Raw genomic sequence first — 21,858 nt, forward strand, 5'->3', positions numbered from 1 at the left:
TCTCCTGAATCAGGACTAAAGCCAGGCCTGTGCTCCAGTGATGGACAAATGATCTTAGCACATAGGTAGCTTATGGTCCAAAGTTTCTATATCTCTTGTATTGGGTAAAGGCTATAGGTAAAAAGGTTATAGGTCACAGTGTTGTGGGTTCAATACTCATGTCCTTTAAAGTGCTATTGTAGAGTTCTTGAGTACAGCTGTTAAACTTCTATGCTTTGTATTATAGTTGTTTACTGTTGGTAAATACAGTAAATTATTGTAAAAGCAATGTGTTAACTGATGATTTACTGTCATTTTAAAGTTAATATTTTACCAAATAGTTGGAAGTTATCTTTTTTGAATATTCTTTTTTAGAATAAGTTTTTAGAATAGCAACACTAGAAACAATAGAACAGCAATAGAAACATTACTCGATTACATTTTCAAAAATGGAAGGGTAGAATAGGGGTTAAAGTTTGACTTAAATTTAACTACTTAATAGTTAAAGTACTTAAGTCAAATATACCAAGTATACTGAAAATACTTAAATAAATAATATGCATTTCAAATACTTTCAGCCTAGGAGAGATAGAAAAGTAGTTGCAACATGAATAACATCTTCTGGTATACAAATGCTAAATAAATCATATACAATAAAATAAGATAATTTGTCATTATCTTAAAATGACTATTGTATGAACAGTATGCACTTTCTAAACTTATCGGCAAGTCTGGATAATGCTGTCAAATATGTGTTCCTGGTGGGTCCTCCAGCTCCTGTGTGCCCAGCGTTCACCATCACCAAACTCAGCTGTGCACTGTTCGCACTGTTCAGCAAACAAGCCCATAGAGTAAGCGCTACCTGGGTATCTGGTACCTCTTTTCCACCATCAAAGTGCTGGTGTCGGATCTGGTTCTGGTTCCTGTGAACCTTTTAAGAACCGGCCCGAGTTTTTACTGCTTTAAGGAGTAACTCACTACATATGTGAATGTGGGCGTGTTCCACAAACCGGAAACAGAAGTCGGGGGACGATTTGAATGCCTATTTTTTGTGATGCTTAAGCATCCTGCCCTTTGGCCGCTCGCGTCACAGGTTAGCTGGTTCCAGACCAGCAAGACTGTGACTTATCTGACTTCTCTGTCCAAAAACCTGTGAATTTGCGGTGGAAAAGCACAGAACCATTTGAAAACTTGGCACCAGCACAAGCACCATGCCAGTGGAAAAGCGCCCTGGGTGCAACTTGTCTGTGAACTTTGGATCAATGGGTTTTTGTACATTGCTATGAGCGGCATGTACCGTTTGTTTTTTGACCGATTGCACGAACCAAACTGTGACCCCCGGACCATGCTGATTCATAAAGGGTACTTGTACCGTTACACACCTATTATATAGTTATCTATTTTTCTGAACCATTTCTGCTGTTTCTAAAACATATGCAATATATGCTACACACACTTGAAAAGGCATTGTTTCCAAAACTGCAGGATGAAAGGCCAGTGACCCGTCTGACTTTGATCTCAGCTAATGTTTCTGCCGTGTGTTAACAGAATGAAAGACAAATGGCTGTTTTGGAGGAGGACAAGTGGAAAGACATAGCAGTAATTTTATACATTCCTCCTTGTGCTCTTTGTCTTTGTGTCTAGAGACCTCAGCTCGAGGTCAGGAGGCTGGACAGGACAGGCAGCGTGGACGCAACACACACACACACACACACACACACACTTATTCCCATGAAACATACTAACAAGGTTTGCTCTCCTCAGCAGTAATAATTACACTCAAAACAAGCCATGCCTAATCAGGCCCTGGCCACATGCTGACAGTCTAATGATATATGCGGCAGCCTGGAGGGGTCATATTGTCAACAGATGGAGAGAACAATAGTAGAGCTAATTTATACACTGGATGTGACGAGTTTTACATGCGGCTGCTTTTTGGTGCAGGCCTGAGAAACATTGCTCTTTAATGCTCTGAGGTTTTACATGTTTAATATAAAAGTAATTACACTATGACACAGTTTATTATGTAGCTATAATTACGTAATTGTGTAACCACATTTACATTTAATTACCATTCTGTATTGACAGGTTTATGTCTACTCTGACTTTTTTTAATTTATTTCTGTGGCGTATAATGGCAAAAACATAGCAATAATGTTAATTCAAAACATAATAAAAGCTCTATTTTCCCAGCAAACACACAACAATGGCCTATCAATGTTTACCTCTTACAATTTTGCTATTGCATGGAAACGTTGCAAGATAAATTAGGCCTTTTTAATTGGTGGGATAGTGAGGTAATAACTGGTAACTGTTCCAATAAAACACATATTTGTGATGGCAGACTGAACTCATTAATAATTTCTATGATTCAGGCAAAGATAAACTTAGCATAAGGCAATGCTGTTTTTTGAGCAAGTGTGTTTAACAGCGCATAACTGTCAAATATGGGTCTCATTAAAACGATTGCATGATTATCATACCTTGGGCACTTACTTATTATCAGTATTGGTGAAGAAAATACAAGCAGGCAGAGAATCTCCCCTGTGTATACAGAGCTTCTCTTCTCTCCAACTCAGTAGCCCCCTAAAACTGAATAAACTGAAAGTAACAACAGTGTGTGTTTGCTCTGATCCAGTCATTCAGTACAGCATTGTCCATATCTCTCAGCGCACATAAGCTTCTACATATACAGCTCTGGAAAAAAATAAAGAGACCACTTATGAAATTCTTTGATTTTACCAAATCTAAAACCTCTGGAATATAATCAAGAGGAAGATGGATGATCACAAGGCATCAAACCAAACTGTACTGCTTGATTTTTTACACCTGGAGTAGAATAAAATTATCCAAAAGCAGTGTGTAAGACTGGTGGAGGAGAACATGCCAAGATGCATAAAACTGTGATTAAAAACAGGGTTATTCCACCATATATTGATTTCTGAACGCTTAAAGCTTTATGAATATGAACAGTTATTGTATCGTACTGTTGCAACCTGTTGGACCCTGCAGGCTGTTTTTTAAATAAACCTAGTGGAATTGCATAAAGCAGCAGATCAGCAGTCTAATTACCTGTGTTTATGCTGTGCAGAAAACACATCTGTCTGTGCTTTCATTCCCCCCCGGATGGGCAAGAGGCCCCCCCGTCTTCAATCTGGCAACCACCCGATGGTTCTTGTTTACTGCTGTGATCAAGCATCCTGTATCATAAATACACATAAATTTACTCATTTCAACCCAGCACTGCATACAGTGCTCAAAAACACTGGTAGTTTTCTGTACCATTTTAATTATCAAAATGCAATTTTTTGACCATACTTCAACCTCTATAGGGCCATCAAAATGAACGAGACTGTTTGTGTTTTAGAAATAAGCTTTTTAAAGAATGGCTACCCTGTGTTGTGCATACAGTAAAGATTTCTCAGTCTGTCACATCTTTTAATTGACTTCCACAGTTCCCCTTAACTGCAGTTTTAGTGCACTGTAGAAGCTACAAGCTAAGAATGTTTTGTATGGAGCTGATGTTTGATCAGTGTTTATACACTAAATAGACAGTATTGGTTGAGACACCTGCTCAATTGCTGGTAGTGTTTCTTCTGAAATTGACTTGCTCTATCTGTTTTTGTTGAAGTGATTGTACTGTCTCTACTCTAATAAAGGAAGGGTTTTTAATAGATTTTTGAAGCATTGCTTTGAAACCACAGCTCACAGATAAGTCATGTAAATACTAGTTGTACTAGAAATTACTTTTGGATTGGAGTTTGTGCAACAAGTGTTGGCAAATAGATACATTTTCACACAATTAATTTTGTAATCTGTTCTCCTATTTTACCTATTCGTTCGTGCTTGACTTCTTGTGACTTTGTTTAAATATGGCGATGTCTTGAGAACACCTCAAGGTACTGTGTGTTTGAACTATTATTTTTTTAATAAACTACCAACTTTTAAAGCTCTCAGTACCTTGTTTTATATGTCAGGGCTCTTGGAATTGTACCAGTGAAGTGTGGAGCTATTTGTACTTGTTAATGGTGTCAAAATAGTGATTTTTTTTTATCGCTAGCATTGTAAGCCTGTTGGGAGCATCTGCTAAAAGCACTGTATTTTGGAATGCTGTTTGCAAAATTAATTCCGATTATTCAAAGAATTCTGTTGTGTTTATTCCAATTTTTTTAAAGTTTAAAAACAAGAAAAAAAACAAAACAAAAACAGAACAACAAAAAAGGCAGATCAAGTGTTTGACAGGGGTCTTCATAGGGACATTTAAATGCTATACATATGAATATATGAAGTAAAAAAAGAAAAAAAGGCAAATCATATGAAGACACAAAACACATGGAGGTCTAAAATACAAATTACAATTTATGAATCAATAAAGTAAATCAGCTCAGAGCCAAGTAAGATTTCCAGTTCCTCAAGTATTTTTTTTTATCTTTTAGCCGCATGTCTTAATGAAAAAGTAATTTTCTCCATGACATAAATCTCCTGAACAATTTCAACCCACTCAGAAAGATTTGGAGATTCTCTACTCAACCATTTCTTTGTTATTGCTTTTTTACTACCTGCTAATAGTATTTAAATAAAATTTAGAATTGAGAATTGATGTAATCTCCTTTACCACATCAACCCAGTATGCAGAAATGTTTGGGCATTCCCAAAATATATGAAAAGGACCAGCAGACATATTACAACAAATTCTCCAGCACTGACCATGTGCAGGGTTGTTACTTTATAACTTTTTAATATTGATATTCGGGTTATGAAGAATCTTTAAAAAAAATTCAAGTAAATTCCCTCCAAAGACTTGAGCTGGAGGTAGTTAATCCAATTTTTTTAATCGATTGACACCTTTATAAAAAAAAAACTTTCCAGGCTCTTACAGAGCCTACACTCTGTTGGTGACAAGTGTGTTGATATGGAAAGTGCTAAACACCTGCCACAATACACGTGCCTCACACCCTCCACCACCCTTCACGTCTGAGCAGGGTGCCAGGCTTCCTGCTGAACCACTTCCATCTGCCTCGTATATCTCTCTCTCAGTGGCAGCTCCCACTCCCACACTAAATATTTAGATAAGAGTGAGACAGGGTGTTGACGGAAGGATAATGGGAGGTAATATGATAATATAACTGTATGTAATGGCACACTTTTTACGAAAGAAAGAAGACGCGTCGATGACAGCCCTGAAGTTGCGAGTGCCAACTATGCCTCCTTTTACTGTCTCTCTCTCTCTCTCTCTTTCTTTCTTTCTCTCTCTAAGCTATTGGAAAACCCAAGGCTGGTCCAATAAGACGACAGCAGGCAGGGGGTGACTCTCACATGTGCCTCCAGTTTAGGGATTTGTGATGTTATTGCAGCGTCGAGTCTCTTTCATGTCGGATGCTGGCAGAGGCAGCAGGGTTTGTGTCATGAGGAAATGGGATTGCGTTTCCTTCAGCAAACAGGACAGGGAGTGCACGAGGAGGGTCCCGCACTGCTGGGGTCAAAAGTCGTCCAGTGAGACAGAAGCTCTGATGGCATTCTCCGGGTTGGGCTTTGTTGGGGCTGGATGGGACATCTGTAATAGATTTTTAATATGTGACTTTAAGTTACTGTCACTGTTTTATATGTTACTTTTTGCTTTATTGAAATATGACCTTGCTCAGAATTTGACAGCTTTTTCAAAATTTCTTACAGAGTTTAAAAGCCTGTCTATATCTCAGTCTTTCTCTTTTTTATCCTGGTTTAGAGGCCACCAGTGTTGGGAGTAACGGCGTTAAAACTAACGGCGTTACTAACGCCGTTACTTTTTTTCAGTAACGAGTAATCTAACTAATTACTATGACTGTAACTATAACGCCGTTACCATTTCCGACACCCCGTTACTGCACGTTACTTTAGCAGCTCTATGAACTTTTTTTTTTATTTCGCTTTGCCCTGGTTAACCCCTCCTCTGTCCGGTGAACTTGAGCTTCTGGCCGCTGTGCCTGTGGTTTGGCGTGGTGAAGTGAGGCACAATTGTGACGATTTGCGTGCTCTAATCAATTCAGTGATTGCCGTGGACAACCCAAGTTCCGAATTAAGGACGTTAAGCTCTTTTTAGCTGCTCCGGTTTTTGTGGTGCTGCTGCTTTCTATTTTAGAGCTTAGATTCTCTGCCCGAATCCCACCTGACCTGAGGACCGACCCGAAATCAGGCTCCTATTTTTATTTTATATAAAGCTCTGGTGTGATAATCACAATGTTGCTAAGTAACCAATTATTATTGTTCACTAAAGCGAACGAAATAGCGAAAATTGAAAGTGAAAAACATTTGTGTTAACTGAATCTAATAAAAACGGTAATTAAAAGGAAAAACATAACTATCTCGAACTGTATTTTGTGTTTATAAAACTAACTAAAACGAACTGAAATTACTGATAGAATACCCTCATTTTTGTGTTTAATTTATTTATAAGCGCTGTTGTAAAGCGGAGTTGTACAGCGGGAGTTGGTCCGTTAGTTCTTGTGTAAAGCGCTCGCGCTAGCAAGCCCACCCTAAAATGAACAGAAAAAATAAAAACAAAATAAAATTAAACTATAATAAAAATGAAAACTGTAATCACGTAGCTCTGGGCGCACGTGAACGCCTCCGCGTTTGACTTGCAGCATTGTGTGTAGCTGTTCTTAAAAATCATTTAAATTAAATAATAGTTCTATGCTTCTATGTTACAGTGTTAATTAACATAATTCTGATTATATTTCGCTCATTCAATCAGCCCGAAAACAGACAGTTTATGGGGCGAATCGGGTCAGGCTCATAATGACAGTTTATGGTTCGGGCTTGGGCAGAATGTGCACGGGCTCCGGCTGGGTCGGATTTTTTAGGCAGGATCTAAGCTCTATTCTCTTTTGGTGAAGCTGTTATATTAATACCATTTTAACGGGCATTAAATTGTTGTTTTTGTCCATTATTTTGTTTTATATATACATATTTCTTTTGAGTGTGGCTTGGTTTGTTAAATTTCATCCCCAGACGCGTTTTTCCGCTTTTTTCAGTATTACAAGTTTTAGTAATTTTCTTTGGTTGTGTGGAGAATTTCGTTTTATTTTTTTGAAATTCGTTAGATTATATTTTTGTCAACATTTTGGGTTTATTTTCGTTTGTTATTTTTTGTTATTTTTCTAATAATAATAGTAAATGCATAATTGATTTCCTTTTTTTGACGGGCGAATAATAAAAAGTAACGCGATAGTTACTTTTACTGGTAACTAATTACTTTTATAGTGGAGTAACTCCGTTAGTAACTCAGTTACTTTTTTGGAGAAGTAACGAGTAACTATAACTAATTACTTTTTCAAAGTAACGTGCCCAACACTGGAGGCCACTAATGCCCTCTCTATAGTAGGGCTGCAACGATTAGTCGATATAATCAACAATGTTGATTATAAAAAATTCTTGACTCCAAATATTCATTGTCGACTAAACGTTAACCCTCTGGCATCTACCAACTCGCCAGCACTCAAATTTGATGTATCCCGATGTTTGTGTTAACACCTCTGCACTGATAAAGCACAGAGAATTCATCCTCTTTCTCTCGCCTTGTCTAACTGGTGAAATTGTGTCCTCAGCATCTGCCTCTTAACTGTAATTGGTGGATCTGTGTTTTTCCACTTATTTTAAATAAAAATGACTAACAGACTTAAAAAGTGTGATGACTTTAAATGCAAACTTCCTATTAAACTTGTTTAGTGGGGTAAATTATCTGGCACTCGGGCACGATGGAAATTTGAACCCTTTTTTATAGCCTTGTAACTCCAAATGTAAGATTTTAGAAATTGAAAGTGACTTTTAGAACTGAAAGTGCAGACTCCACAGGTTTAAAAATTTGTTAACAGTCTTTCTGTGTTATTAAATATCAGCACTTTCCACATTTAAAGGACATTGTTCTGGACATTTGAAGGACATCAAAAACCCATTTTTAGCTGTTTCTATTGATTTGAAGTGGCGACAGAGAATGCTTTAAACAGGAGCCATACCCACAGCAAGCAGAGATGGAGGGCATAGAAATATAATAGTCAATTTTCTGATCTGAAACATAATCGACAGATTAGTCGACTACCAAAATAATCATTAGTTGCAGCCCTGCTTTATGACTGTTTCATTTATGACTACAGCAGCAAATGGTTTAAAAACAACCTCTGGTCTCTGGTTGACTTGTTGGTTTTGAAGCGTTATGTCTGAAAGCTGCCTCGGTGCCTCGATAGTTCTATAGCTGTTGAAAACTCAGTGAGAGAGATAGAATCAGAGAGATAAAGAAGGGAATACTTCAGCAGGTTGTCATGTTCCCCTGCCAGAGTCTCGACATGTATAACACTTTAGTCACCTGCCTTCACATTCCTAGATAAACACTGGATTCCTTATTTAATATTTTCCATGTTCAACTATGTCACAAATAGCATCAGTGCAAATTGAAGAGGTCTGAAAGTAAGTGAAGCGTTGAAGCTGATTGTTGCTTTTTTAACAAAACCTAGCTTGTCCGAAATATGAACTTTATATGGCCCAATTCTGTCATTGGTAAGCTCAGTGGAGGTAAGGTGACAGGTGACATTTCTTTGCCTTGAGATTCTCTTGGGTTGCTTTTTTGTGTTATGTTTTAGGTCATTATGATTATCCATCTGTACAGTAAAGCACATTCTATTAAGATTTTGCAGCATTTGACTGAATCTGAGCAGAAAGTAAAACTCATTATACCCTATAGAATGTATCCTGCTTCTTCCGTCAGCAGTCAAATCATCATACCATCTCTGGAATACAAATTTTGTATTAACAATTCAATTCCTTTGCAACATGAATTTTGGTTTTGTGTTTTCAAACAATCATGTTTCAAATCATGTTACTGTGCTTATTTAGAAGATGTTTTCACCAATCCATTCTTCCATCTATTTTCTTATCTAGTTCTTTCTGTTTTTGTCTCAGTCTGTAGATGTCTACATGTCCTCTATCTAATTTTTAAACAGGTTATGCATTTTTCTAAACACCTTGAAATAAAGTTGAAAGTATTCAAATGTCACATTTTGCATCGCTTCATATTAAATCCATTGTAATGATCTGCAGAGGCCAAATTGCAAAAAATACATTTTAAAACCTTAAGGTCATAAGTGTTACCATTTTATTGATTATTTAAGTTCAAGTAATATATGTGATAATTCCTCTGTATTAATAGAGACATGTTCAGAGGGTTAAAAATGCGTCTCTGTCCAAATAATTCTAAACCTTCTTGTGTTTAACAACAACATAATCTACTCAAATTGTACTCTTCTACTGCCAAAGCTACTTACCACCACATTTACCAAAGTTTGCTGATCTGTTTCTGTTACTATGGTGAGAGTGCCAGCCTTATGAATTTGGTTTTAGTAGCTCAAACGTATATTTTTTAACGTAGCTTTTTATGATCTTGTAATTCAATTCATAGGATCCAATAATATTCTGAGGAAAATGTTTGAATACCAAAATATTTTAGGCATTGGAAATTATTTTTAAGCACAGAACTTTACAGTGGCAATCGTTTTTAATAATGACTTTTATTTTTCCCCATTAAGAAACCCAGGGGTTGGAGTTGACCTGGAGTCAATGCTACTGACTACAAAGAAATGACACAATGTTAGGAGACTGTACCAACTTACAGCAACGCTTTGCTTATACAGTATATGTATGTGCTTTTATTTTTTTCTAATAGTAAAAAGAGGCAAAGCTATTATTCATCACAATTTCTAGTCATTTATATGTTGCTTGTGTTACACAAAGAAAGATTTTAGGGTCTGAGGTTCCAAAGACTAGCAGAACCTTTTAAATTAAAGTATTGAGAGCAGCACTATGAAAACCAGAGCTACAGTGCTTGGGCATAAATCCATGTCTTTCCTCGTAACATGGAGCATACACCTGTGAGTCAGGAAATCACTTAATGCTTGTAAAATAGGAATCTATTCAAGTCAGCGTTTTTGTCCACTGCTTAATGATCGTGTTTAAAAAGGAGAATATGCTTTGGGAAATGTTTTTACTGCAGTCATATACACTTTGATTTATTCAGTCTTCCAATCTGTGCACTGAGGTGCAAGCTATTACGAATAATTTCTCAGTATAGTTGATCATCATTACCCATAGAATATTACTGTTACTTTGAAGTTTATCTGTGTTGCTTTAAATAATCAAATCAAACTAAAACTGTAGGATGAGTTAAACAGTAAAAAAGGAATAAGATTAATCGATTAACAATATAATTTTAGATTGTTTTGAAATGCACAAACACAACTAAATGCCTAATGCTTAAAAACGGCTCCTCCGAAATTCTCTCTCTAACTTTGTTCTAATCATCTGCAGAAGATGTTTTAGACATTTTAACTAGTAATAAATGTGGGGGTGACGAACTGTTTCCACACAAGAACATTACATTTCTATTAATTACATTTTATAAATGACATTTGAATGAAAGACATCTATTCGCTTATATGTTTTTGGTTTCATTACCTCCATCTTTTAGTATGTCTGTATGTTTTAATACGTTAAACAAGGAAGAGTTTTTCATCGGGTGTCCTAATTTTCTCCACTGTAAACTCCATGTCTAGACTGCATGTAGAGTTTCAGTTGAATATCTCGGTATCTGCCGATTGCCAAAATGAGATGCAGAATAGTATAGCAGAGGCCTCAATGCCTGCGAAGTTTGGACAGTCTCCAGCATCTGTCGTGGGGACTGTAAAGATAAACGGACCGTGTAGTAGCAGGAGTGATGCTCAGTGGAAATGACAAAAGCAGCAGCATCAGGGGGGATTTTGGAACCTGTAATGATGTTGTTTCATTTCTGAATGCATAACTTGTTTTGATACACTATATTTCCAAATATTTGTGGTCACTTCTTCTATTGAATATATTCAGCTACTTTAAGTTGCACCAGTTGCAGACACAGATGTATAAATGCATGCACATAGCTTGTCTAGGCTTTGTAGAGAAGTACTGACAAAAAAATAACACTTTGGTACAGATTAAAATGAAGCTATAGATACTGTGCCTAATGCTGATGTTGGTAAGAGGGATTTAAAGCTGACCTGCATTGAGTTGGGGATAAAGTGGGGTGGTGATCATCCAACATCTATTACAAAATATGCTCCAAAATTAACTAGAAAGCCTTTAATAGATATTAGAGATGGTTACTCCAGCAAAAACAGGAAAATGATGGACATGGTGGTCTTGAAGTGTGGTGTGTTCAGGAAAATTTCTATTGCTATGTTAGCAACAGAAAACACAGGTGCGCCACTGACTGAATAGACTTCAACAGTCAAACATTCATTGCTATCTTGCCAGTAAATTGTCAACAGGTGCATCCCCAACTTGCATACATCCCCACTTGCAAACATAGACACGCAGCAGTGCACATACCCATAGCTTGTGCGTGTTAGCCGCTAGATATCTAGTGTGTTAGATGTCTGTGCGTAGAGCTGTGCTTTGCTTGAAGCTAGCTAACTTAGCAGTTAGCAGATAGCCAATGTACACCGTATTTTATGGACTATAAGGCACACCATATTATAAGGCGCACTATTAATGAATGTCTATTTTCTGGTCTATTTTTATACATAAGGCGCACTGGATTATGAGGCGCCTAAGTAAACAAAACTGTAATTCTTAAAAACAAAAAACATTTTCTTTCAAAGTCAAACAAGCACTTGATTTTAATCTACACAGATTTCTCACCTGAAAAAAAAACAATTTATTTGGGTGAGTAAAGTGCTTTCGTTTATTTACAGTAAGCTTAGATTTCCAATATTTTCAACAGCACAGTTAGCAGAAGTGCTATCCGCGGTTAGCAGCGTTTAGCGCTAGTAAATGTTGCCCGACAGAGCTACACTAAGAAACCCTGATTGTTCCTGTAAGCCAGGGTGCTAACAGCTAGCGGTTCGTCCCAAGTAAATTGTTTTAACACGGTAAACACGTAGTCTGATAAACTCACTTCTGGACTGCGAAAGAGCTAGTGCTGCTGTTAGCTGCTAATGCTAATACTCCTCCAGTCTGCTCCATGCTAATACTGAAACTCTTTTATAAAGCTGTACTTCAGCGGAGTGGCATTACTGCTCCTTACAACCTTCAAGAATTCATACATAAGGCACACTGGATTGTAAGGTGGACTGACGATTTTTGGAAAATGGAAGTGCAAAAATATGGTACGTGCTGCAATACAGTGCTGCTCACTGCTGTGTTAATATAAAACTGTATATACAAGTTAGCATGTTGGGTAACTTGGTTACCTCAAACTCTCCCGAATACCAGAAAGTTTTTAGGAGAGCCAGTGGAAATATTGGTCCTGCAGGTAACCTTTTCTATTATTACCTTGGACAGACCCTGTAAGATTAGAGCAGCTAGAAGATGTTTTTTTAGTTGAAGATGCAAATTCACTTTATACTAAACAATATAAAATATATTACTTCCTAAACTCATCTTATTAAGTAAGTAAAGTATAGGTCATTAAATATTTAAAATGGATATAATGTGTAAAAGCAAAAAATATCAGAGATCTAAAGAGAAACCCTGATTTTAAAGGAGCATTTCAGTAATTTAATGTTCTACCTTGTTCTCAGTTGCTCCTATTAAAGTCATTTTCACATGCGAGTTTTCAGTATGACAGTAATATATGTAGCACTGCAGATAAATTTATAAATGGAATATTAATCATATGATAAAATCACAAGTGGTGTTTGCTTCCCTCTAGAGGTGGGATGTGGAAAAGATGTGTATCTCTGCCTGACAGAGCTGATTAAATCTCACACAGTTTTCCACATGGACAGCATTTCATCTCCTCTTTAAAGGAGATTTTGGTTAATTTAAAATATAGTTGTTATTTTTTGGAATCCAGGTGTCCAGGCCTATTATCCACACTGGAGCACAGAGCTGACAGTTACGTGAATCGGCTGGAAATTTTACTTTGCTTCCAGATCACTTCAGATGTAAATGTCAGTATGTAATTTGTAACGATTCAAAGCCAGTCTTGCTTTATAGTTCTTTAGTCAGTAGATAGCAGTAGATTGCTTTAGTCAGTAAAATAGAATAGCTGAGAGTGTTGAATTGACCTAAATTCAGCTTTGAGATTGTGCAGTTATGGTTATCTTTAGTAGTGCTGCAGCAAGATTTTTGCTTTTTTAATATTTTTTGTATTATCTGTTTTTGTATATATTTCCTGTTGATTACAGTGTATATACAGATAATTGAAACAGTGTTCATCCAGATGCCATTGCACTCTATCACAGAAAAGAAAAAACAGAATAAAATATGTGAATCCATACCAACATAAGTTTTATTGCTTAATTCTAGAAAAAAAAATTAGATTGAGAGTAAAAATGCACAGTGCACAGGATGCACAGTGTCATTAATGTATCTTGTGCATCACACCTTCTTCTGCTAAACATGGGTGAGTGAGTGATTGAGTGAGTGAGTGAGTGAGTGAGTGAGTGAGACATTTACAAGCTTATGTTGTTTCTGCAGTATATATTGAGATATTTAAAAATATAGGAACTTTAATCAGATTACACTAAAAGTCATTGCTCTAACATGTCATGATATTAATAATACACTCTGTGTATTCAGTATTGAGTAAAATAATGAGGCTGTATGATTTTTACATTATACATTATACATTATATGAAGATTACATTATACAATACACTGCATATCCCATGATGTGCACATTATGATAACAATGCTGAAAGTACATTGTGCAGTTCTGCTTCAGATCGAAATAGCAGATATGACTTTGTCTTGTCATTCAAAACCTTATCATAGGACATGAAGTGGTTAAGCAGAGTAACTTTCCACATCTCCTTGAAACAGGAAAAACAGACAGACTTTTTTGTATTAGACTCAAAGACACAGATACAGTAACAGCAGTCAATCTGATTTTGCCTAAGCCCTCTAGTCACTGGCAGGCAGATCCAGTAAAAAAAGACAATACAGCTCAATCCAGTCCAAAGAAACATTATTTTGAGTAGAATTTCTTACTGCAGCTGATATGCTTCAGTTTCCAATAATGTATTTCAGTTTCTGCCAGCTGCCTGGAAGCCAGTTCTCTGAGACATTGTCACTGTCCAGGCAGTTAGCCGCCAAACCCATTTCCCAAATTTATATCAGCTGTCTCTCTCCAGTTACAGCACATGAGTCTGTTTCTGCCACTGCAGCAGAAAACGCTGCTCTACTGACAGCAGCTTAAATCCAGGACTTTTTTTTTTTTTTACTGAATTCTTGATTGTTCTGTGCAGAGTCGTGCCCATTGGCAGCAGGCTACCCTTCCTTCATGGGACACTAGCAAACAGGAAGCCCAGAATCAGGACTGATTAGGAGCATTAGCTTTAGCCATAAACTCCAGTACATATCATCCAAATGGTCCAAGGGCTTGGAGTCAGGCATGGGTGGGGCTTTTGTTACCCATCAGTCAACCCAATCCTGATTTCCAGGGTTGTTGGATTCAATGTTTTTCCACAGGTATTGGGTTATTTAGAGATTTGTCACAGAAATGTAGTCAGTGGTTAAACAAGTCAATTAGTTTTAATTTAACATTTGTTTTCAAATTTATGGTTTATAGATACAGGTGCAATAAGAACACTTTGTACACTGTAAGTATATAGTAAACTTCCTTCATTTTAGCCTTGTATAAGCTGATATAATTACTACATAGCCTAAATTGATACACAATATTGTTTATACAATCATCAGACATAACATTCTCACCATCTCCTTGTTTGTCGTCCATTTTAGCATCTCCACTATCCATCCAGGAGCAAAATAATTTCTATAATTATAGGCTTCAGGGATCAGAGCCCCATAGGACCACCATAGTGAGAGTATGGAGTATGAGGCTTCAGGGGTATTATTTAGGGAAATGTGGTAAACACAAAGTGTTTTACTGCCATAAAATGAGAGCAATCCTTGTCAGACTCTTTTCTCCTGGGTTTTGAAACACATGGATGCAGTTCTGAAAAAGATCTATTGTTAATGTTCATAAAAAGCAACTAATTGTTTATGCTGTATTTACATACTTATACATTTTAAATTATGTATTTTTATTGTACACTATTACATAGGGTGTTTTTTACATAATTGTTTTTGACTGAAAACTTGTGCTTATTTATTGCAAGTGTATTCCACTTATTTTCAAATGGTGCACAACAAGGCAGTTGAAAGGCTGCTATATAAAATTGTAGCTGTAAGAATCTATGGATGAGCAAGTGTATACAGTGTAAATGTAATACAGTGTAGTGTAATGTAAGGTAATATAGTACAGATTAGTTTCAGTAGAAACATGGCACTTTTTATTTTGTTTGTGTAAGCGCAGAAGAAGACACATATATTGAATATATCCTTGTAGGAATACTAAAAAAAGCTATTAAAGAAGACAAACAAATGTGCTGTTCTGCTGAAAAACCACTGGAAATAGAACTAGCCATGATTTATTTACCTGCAGAACATTAACACTGTAATATAACATTGAATTTGACTAACATGCTTGGCCTGTTTTAAAGCTATGAGATTTAATCAAGGTCCATCTACTCTTGATCTTCATCTCCTGGTCTTCACGGGTCTGTTGATGACTTTAGCAGCCAACCACTTCCTTCTCTTTAAAGCAGAGCTTATTCTAACTTCTAACTTAAGTAATTATAACTTATACACTCCGGTCCAACATGTGTGTCAATAAATCAGTCTGTGTTTTGACACCAATAAAACCAAATGAATAGAATTTTTCGCAACCCATTAAGAAGATTCTAGGCCATCTCTATTTGATCCTCCTATTGTATACTATATGTCCTGCCAGAGAAAGCTTCTTCTGCAGGTGTGGAAGGTAATTGAGTCTCTTGCTAGGCGCTCAGATCCCACAGTGGTCAGTCAGTGTGAGGAACCTCAGGGAACGTTAGAAGTTCAGTCTCCTGCAGATGACCATGGTTTCACACCCATACTACAGGAGGGAAATGGTTTTCACAGCCTGTGCTCTACAACTACAGAGCCACTTTAAGTGATGACCACTGACCCTTACGCAGAACCTGACACCTGCACATCTGCTTCCCTGCTACACAGTTACGATTAGTCACCTTTGTGGAACTTTGAATGATCTGTGAGAAAAGATGAGGAGCTGAAACGACATCCTGTTTTCCTGTGATTCCACAGCCTTAATAAAATAATGGGTCATGTGAAGATGAGATATGGTCATATGGTCGTATATATCACTGAATCAGTTTTGTTATGCTCTCTTAGAATCCCATAGAAAATAATGTGTTTCACCCGCATTGCACATTAGCTTATACTGGGTTTGCTGACTTTCCCAGTGTTAGGAAAGCTATAGAGGTGTATTGAATTTCAGAGACAGTGATTTTGGATTGAATGAATCCCAACTGTTCGCAGCGCTGTTGCCAGATTTCACGGTGATGAATGGGATGATGGTTGCATTGTGTTTATTCTAGATCAGAATTGATTGCCTCCTTATCCCTTAGCTGATCTAGGAATTTGAAAAGCTTACACTGAAAAGAGTTATAACCAAGCAGAGTGTCCAAACTAAACACTTTTATCTGAGGACACAGTCCTCCACTTCATGCTATTCTTATTCTGTTAGCTTCGCCAGCAAACCTGCTTAGTAACTGACCCACATCATGATTTTAATCAAGACTTACTGTCAGCTTATTCCTAACTTTGTCAGCTTTTGTCTGCTGTAGTTTTGGCAGCTGTGATTTAGTTGGCAAGGCATGAAATGTCTTGGGTGGCTTGGGTGTTTTCGAGATTATTTTTTAAAGATGATTTTTAGTGTAATCTTCCTTAGATAAAGCTAGAGGAGCTGATGATGAAATCTATCAGAAATCAGAGGGTCATCAGCAACCTGGCTCCAAAGGTTTTAATTGAGTGATCACCAGAAGTCCATCTCAGTGGTTTCTGTGTGACGAGGGGTTGGACAATATACAGCTCTGGAAAGAAATAAGAGACCATTTAAAAATGATCAATTTTTTTATTTTATAGAATAAAAAAATCTCTGGAATAAAATCAAAAGGAAGATGGATGATCACAAGTTATCAAACCAAGCTGAACTGCTTAAATTTTTGCACCAGAAGTAAAGGCATAAAGTTCAAAATCAGTGTGTAAAACTGGTGGAGGAGAACATGCCAAGATGCATGAAAACTGTGCTTAAATACCAGGGTTATTCCACCAAATATTGATTTCTGAACTCTTAAAACTGTATGAATATGAACTTGTTTCCTTTGCATTATTTGAGGTCTGAAAGCTCTTCATCTTTTTTGTTCTGTCAGCTATTTCTCATTTTCTGCAAATAAATGCTCTAAATTACAATATTTTTATTTGGAATTTGGAAGAAATGTTGTTTATAGTTTATAGAATAAAACAACAATGATCAATTTACTTAAACTTATACCTATAAATAGCAAAATCAGAGAAACTGATTCAGAAACTCTTAAAAGTGGTCTCTTAATTTTTTCCAGAGCTGTATATATATTGTTACGGACTTTGATGCACCGAGGAATTGAACAGCGCTCGTTGAACAGTATAATGAAAAGTGTGGTGTTGTCTCTATTGTGGAAGATTTTGAGTGATAGTTTGTTTAATTTACCTACCTATTTTACCTATATTTCCACATCCTGGGTTGCCAGGTATTGAGAACAGCACATAAACAGTGTGTGCAGCCATGGATTTGGGCAAGCTGACTATTTTTCTGCTGAACAGGTAATCACTGAGCTTCAGAGAGGTTGCTAACCATAGATGGGTTATTGTTTATTGATGAGCTACAGAGGAAGACTTGTCATTGCTTGCCACTGTGTGTCAATCTGGTGTGTGGAAATTGGACTCCTGTAGCCATTTCACACAGTCGCTCTCATTAATTACTGATTGTTTCATTAAAAGTTGGTGCTACATTTGATATGTTGCTATTTTAACAAACAGTAATTTGTAGCTCTGATTTTGATATTTATTCTGATCTATATTGATAACCAAGCAGGCAAGGTTTCCTTGAGCACTACCATAGAAGGACCACTTTTTTTTTACATAGTGGTCCATTTTTCTAAGATCTACTTGCCTGAAGTATCATTGTCTTTTTCACAATCTATTTCTAAGGTATCGCTCAGAGAACCCTCTGTAGAACCATTCTTTTTTAAACACAGGCATTACTGTCCAGCTGAGAAAGTTCTTGCTTGTCCTCTAGATTAGTTAGAACAGCAGAATCTAAACAACTCGTATCTTATTATGCAGAAGGCAGTTAATCTGATTTAATAGGAGTTAATGGGAAGTAGGAAAATCGATTGCCTTGTGTGTTGAATGTGAGACTGCAAGAGATTTACTGTGACTTCTTAGATTTCATTTTCTATTTAAACCCCTGAATGATGGATTTTAAGTGGAAACATTAAGAGTCTCATTACAGCTTTCTCTGTTATTCCGTCCAGTCTTTACAAATCAGCGTCTTGCATTAGACTGACCTCAAACCTGACCTGCTTTTGGTAGTTAAACAAAAATACACGCACCCACTGACATCACAGGCAGCGAGACAAAGGCCTGATTTCCCTATTGGAATGTATTGAGGGATTTTTAGCTGACATGTGTGATGCATTGTGTTCTGAGGCAGTAGCAGACCCTGGCTAGATGCTGTATGAATTTTTCGCTAAGGCTGTAGCTCATTTGGAGCTCGCTGAGTGCCAGAGGCCTCCATTCTACACGAGAGACCCCAGAGGACAAATGCATCACGCTCAGAGCGACTCTCAAGCTTCCCAGCCTAGAGAACATGCTCCTTTTAGAACCTGAGGCCACCGAGAGCTGTTAATCTGTAACACTAGCCACAGAAGTATTCACTTTAAATTCAAGCGTGCTTCGGCTCATCTACAGTGAAGAGGGAAGAAAAATGTTGGTACCTTTTCTCCACGGGGAGGAAGCGAAAAAAAACAGTCCTTGCGCTGACCAGAAAAGCCCAGTGCACACACAAACACCTGACTGTTTTCCAGATCGGAGAATGTGTGCGGACATGCTGAGCTGCAACAACAACTTGCTGAAGTGTGCCGTCGCCCACGTGCACGCTCGCCGTGTTTACAGAGAGCTGGGGAGTTTGTGGGGCCTAACAGTAACCCGGAGGATAAATCACTCAGAAAGAAAGAAGCACAGAAGAGAAAGTGTGTGGAGGAGCCAACTATGTGTTCTTTTCAGAGGCTTCGGTATTGTTCTGCTAGTGGCAATTCATTCTCCAAGCTTATTTGTAACCAGCTGTCAGTGTAGATCTTGAACAGGACAGCACCAGGACTATTTTACTGCCATACAATAATTTACTCACTTTTTTTGTTTAGTTTTTGGAGTGGATTTCATTTCTACACTAGTTAAAACAGTATCTGCCCTGTACATTTATTAACAAACAATACTGCAGTAGTATTACTGAAAAACTTGCCATGCAGTTACTGTATGTCTAAGATTAAAAATAGATAAGACACTGGGTCTTGTCACAAGAATGAGAAAAACTACTTCTTATAAAACTACTACTTATACTTGCCCTATAAAATGGCTCTCAGTGTCTACTGTTGGGTAGTCTACCTCAAATACATTTTAGCCACTACACTGCTATAGTCTGGAGCTGCATCGTCTTTAATATAGAATCCAGGTTCTGTTTGGGATTTGATGACAGTCAGGTTAGAGCATGGAGGCATTGTGGTGTGTGCTTCAAGGTTGCCTTTGCTATGGAGCAACACACTCCAACGATTTTCACGATTAATTTAATTGTTAATTCGAATTAAATTTTTTATTTAGTAATCGCAATTTTACAAGTAGATATTTTATCTTTTTAATTAAAAAAGTATCTGAAAACGCTACTCATTTCTGAAGTGTTTATCCGTCTTACCTTGGTTTACAGCACCTCCCACAGGCTCTAACACATGCATATTTTCTAAACAGTCCGCTCAGTCCGAGAATCAAAGTTTCAGCACTGTTCCATCACTTTCAACACAAACACCTGGTAGAATAAAGCTTATATTTAGCTAGAAAAAAAACTGCAGCTTTATCGCTTTCCAGTGAGGATCTGTGATTAATTGTGGAAAACAATAATAGGCTCTCCTTCAAGGTTTGTTATGTGACTCGTTTAGTGCATTATTTCACAGTTTTCAGTTACAAACCCACATTCTGAAGTATAATCAACGTGTAATATAAGCAGATGGGCTTGTAAACAATGTTGTAAATCATTCATTTAGTCAACGAGTCGACTCAACCCAAAGCGTCTGAACACCAAACACAATTTTTTTAAATAGGTAAACCTAGTTTTGAACCATTTCTTTGTTATCTGTAGTTTGATTTTTAGGAGGGGGGATTATTAATTATAATCGAAAATCAGACTTTTTGTAAAAAAAAAAAAATCTAAAATTATTTTTTAGGCCATAATAGCCCAGCATTACACTCCCCCAACTGCTAATATAATGAATGCCATAGAAAGCAATTACATACAACAGTTGGTCACACCTAGTATATATAAAAAAGAGCCCTCTTATTTTACTCAGCCAAAATGACAGATTTGTACATAGGCTTTATAAACAACATCTGAGCAATTTTCACTCCAATCGAAGTTAAATTCTCTAATAATACACCAAATAAAAACTTAAAAACTCAATTAATGCATTTTTTGGCATTTTAAAGTATACTTTTAAAGTACGTTACAAGTGTTTTTAAGGTTACATTTAAATGTCACATTTTTTGGATTTATGTTCAGGGTTACATTGACAGATTAGATTGGGTGGAGGATTTGTTCCTCTTCTCTAAATATTTTGGAGGTATAAGGTTTATTATGACAGTGACAGCACGCTTCCTCAGAAGCAGACGTGTCAAGAGACTTTAGGGTGGTGTTCAGTATTGCTCTACAGAATGCATTTACCATATGCAGTTAATCCCAGACTTACTCTATTGGTGAAAGAGAGTGATAGACTTTTAATTATTAAACAGTTTTACCTTTTGTGTCTTTTTATCCTTTTTTTACCTAAAAAACTGTAAAATCAGATTTAAGTCAACGTTTTAAACAACCAGCTAATATGGAACATACTAGTTTTTATATCTTGATTATATATATATCTTGATATATCTTGCCTATTAAAGAAAGTTAAAGCGGCATGTCAAAAGCAGCTGGTTTTGAATGTGGGGCTTGTGGTTTCTTTTCTCTCTGTTCAGGCAAAAATTTATATAAATATTCATACACATATTTTCCTAATTGTTCAATTATTAGATCCCAGTGTCTGTTTTTGATGTATGAATGCTAGAGGTTATTTTGTGTGTTTTTCATGAAATTTAGACCTTTAGAAAATACAGCTTGAGCGTGTGGTTTGATGCATCTATGCTTTTTACTATTTGCGAAATTTTACATTTAGTACTCTCTAGGTATCATTTATTTTATAAAAATGCATCATTATTATAAATGACTAATGTACTCCTTGGCACATGCATCTTAAATATTTAAGGTTTTTTAAATAATCCAGGGAATTACGTAATACTTAATGTGTATCTGGATGCCCATTCATGTACCCCCCCTCTCCCTCTCTCTGTTCTATAGATGTGAATGAGTGTGAGGAATCGACTGCTGATTGTGAGGGACTCTGCTGCAACACTATTGGCAGCTTCTACTGCAAGTGCTCCAGTGGTTTTACACTCAGAGATGATGGAAAAACCTGTGAAGGTAGGACATTTAAGTGCCATCACTCACTGAAAAAAGATAAAAGCAAGCCTAAATAAAACTGTAAAGCAACTGATTACAGAGCACTTTGGGGTTAGCTCTCTTCTGCAGCTTAATTTGTTAAACAATGCATGTTTAGAACTCCCCTTCAAATTTGTTTACTGTAGATTACACCTTTTAATACAGTCTGGGAAGCTTTTTACATGCTGGATTTA

At 36.8% G+C, this 21,858-nt stretch overlaps 1 protein-coding gene across 1 annotated transcript in view; it reads left to right on the forward strand.

Annotated features, from left to right (window-relative positions):
- megf6a (multiple EGF-like-domains 6a) overlaps positions 1–21,858 on the forward strand; it is a 127,065-nt gene that overhangs the window by 28,917 nt on the left and 76,290 nt on the right. The window contains exon 5 of the mRNA XM_022677438.2: positions 21,524–21,646. Coding sequence (XP_022533159.2) covers positions 21,524–21,646 — 123 coding nt within the window. The remainder of the gene's footprint in view (positions 1–21,523; positions 21,647–21,858) is intronic.

Source organism: Astyanax mexicanus, chromosome 13, assembly GCF_023375975.1.
Source record: "Astyanax mexicanus isolate ESR-SI-001 chromosome 13, AstMex3_surface, whole genome shotgun sequence".
NCBI classification, from domain to species: Eukaryota; Metazoa; Chordata; class Actinopteri; order Characiformes; family Acestrorhamphidae; genus Astyanax; species Astyanax mexicanus.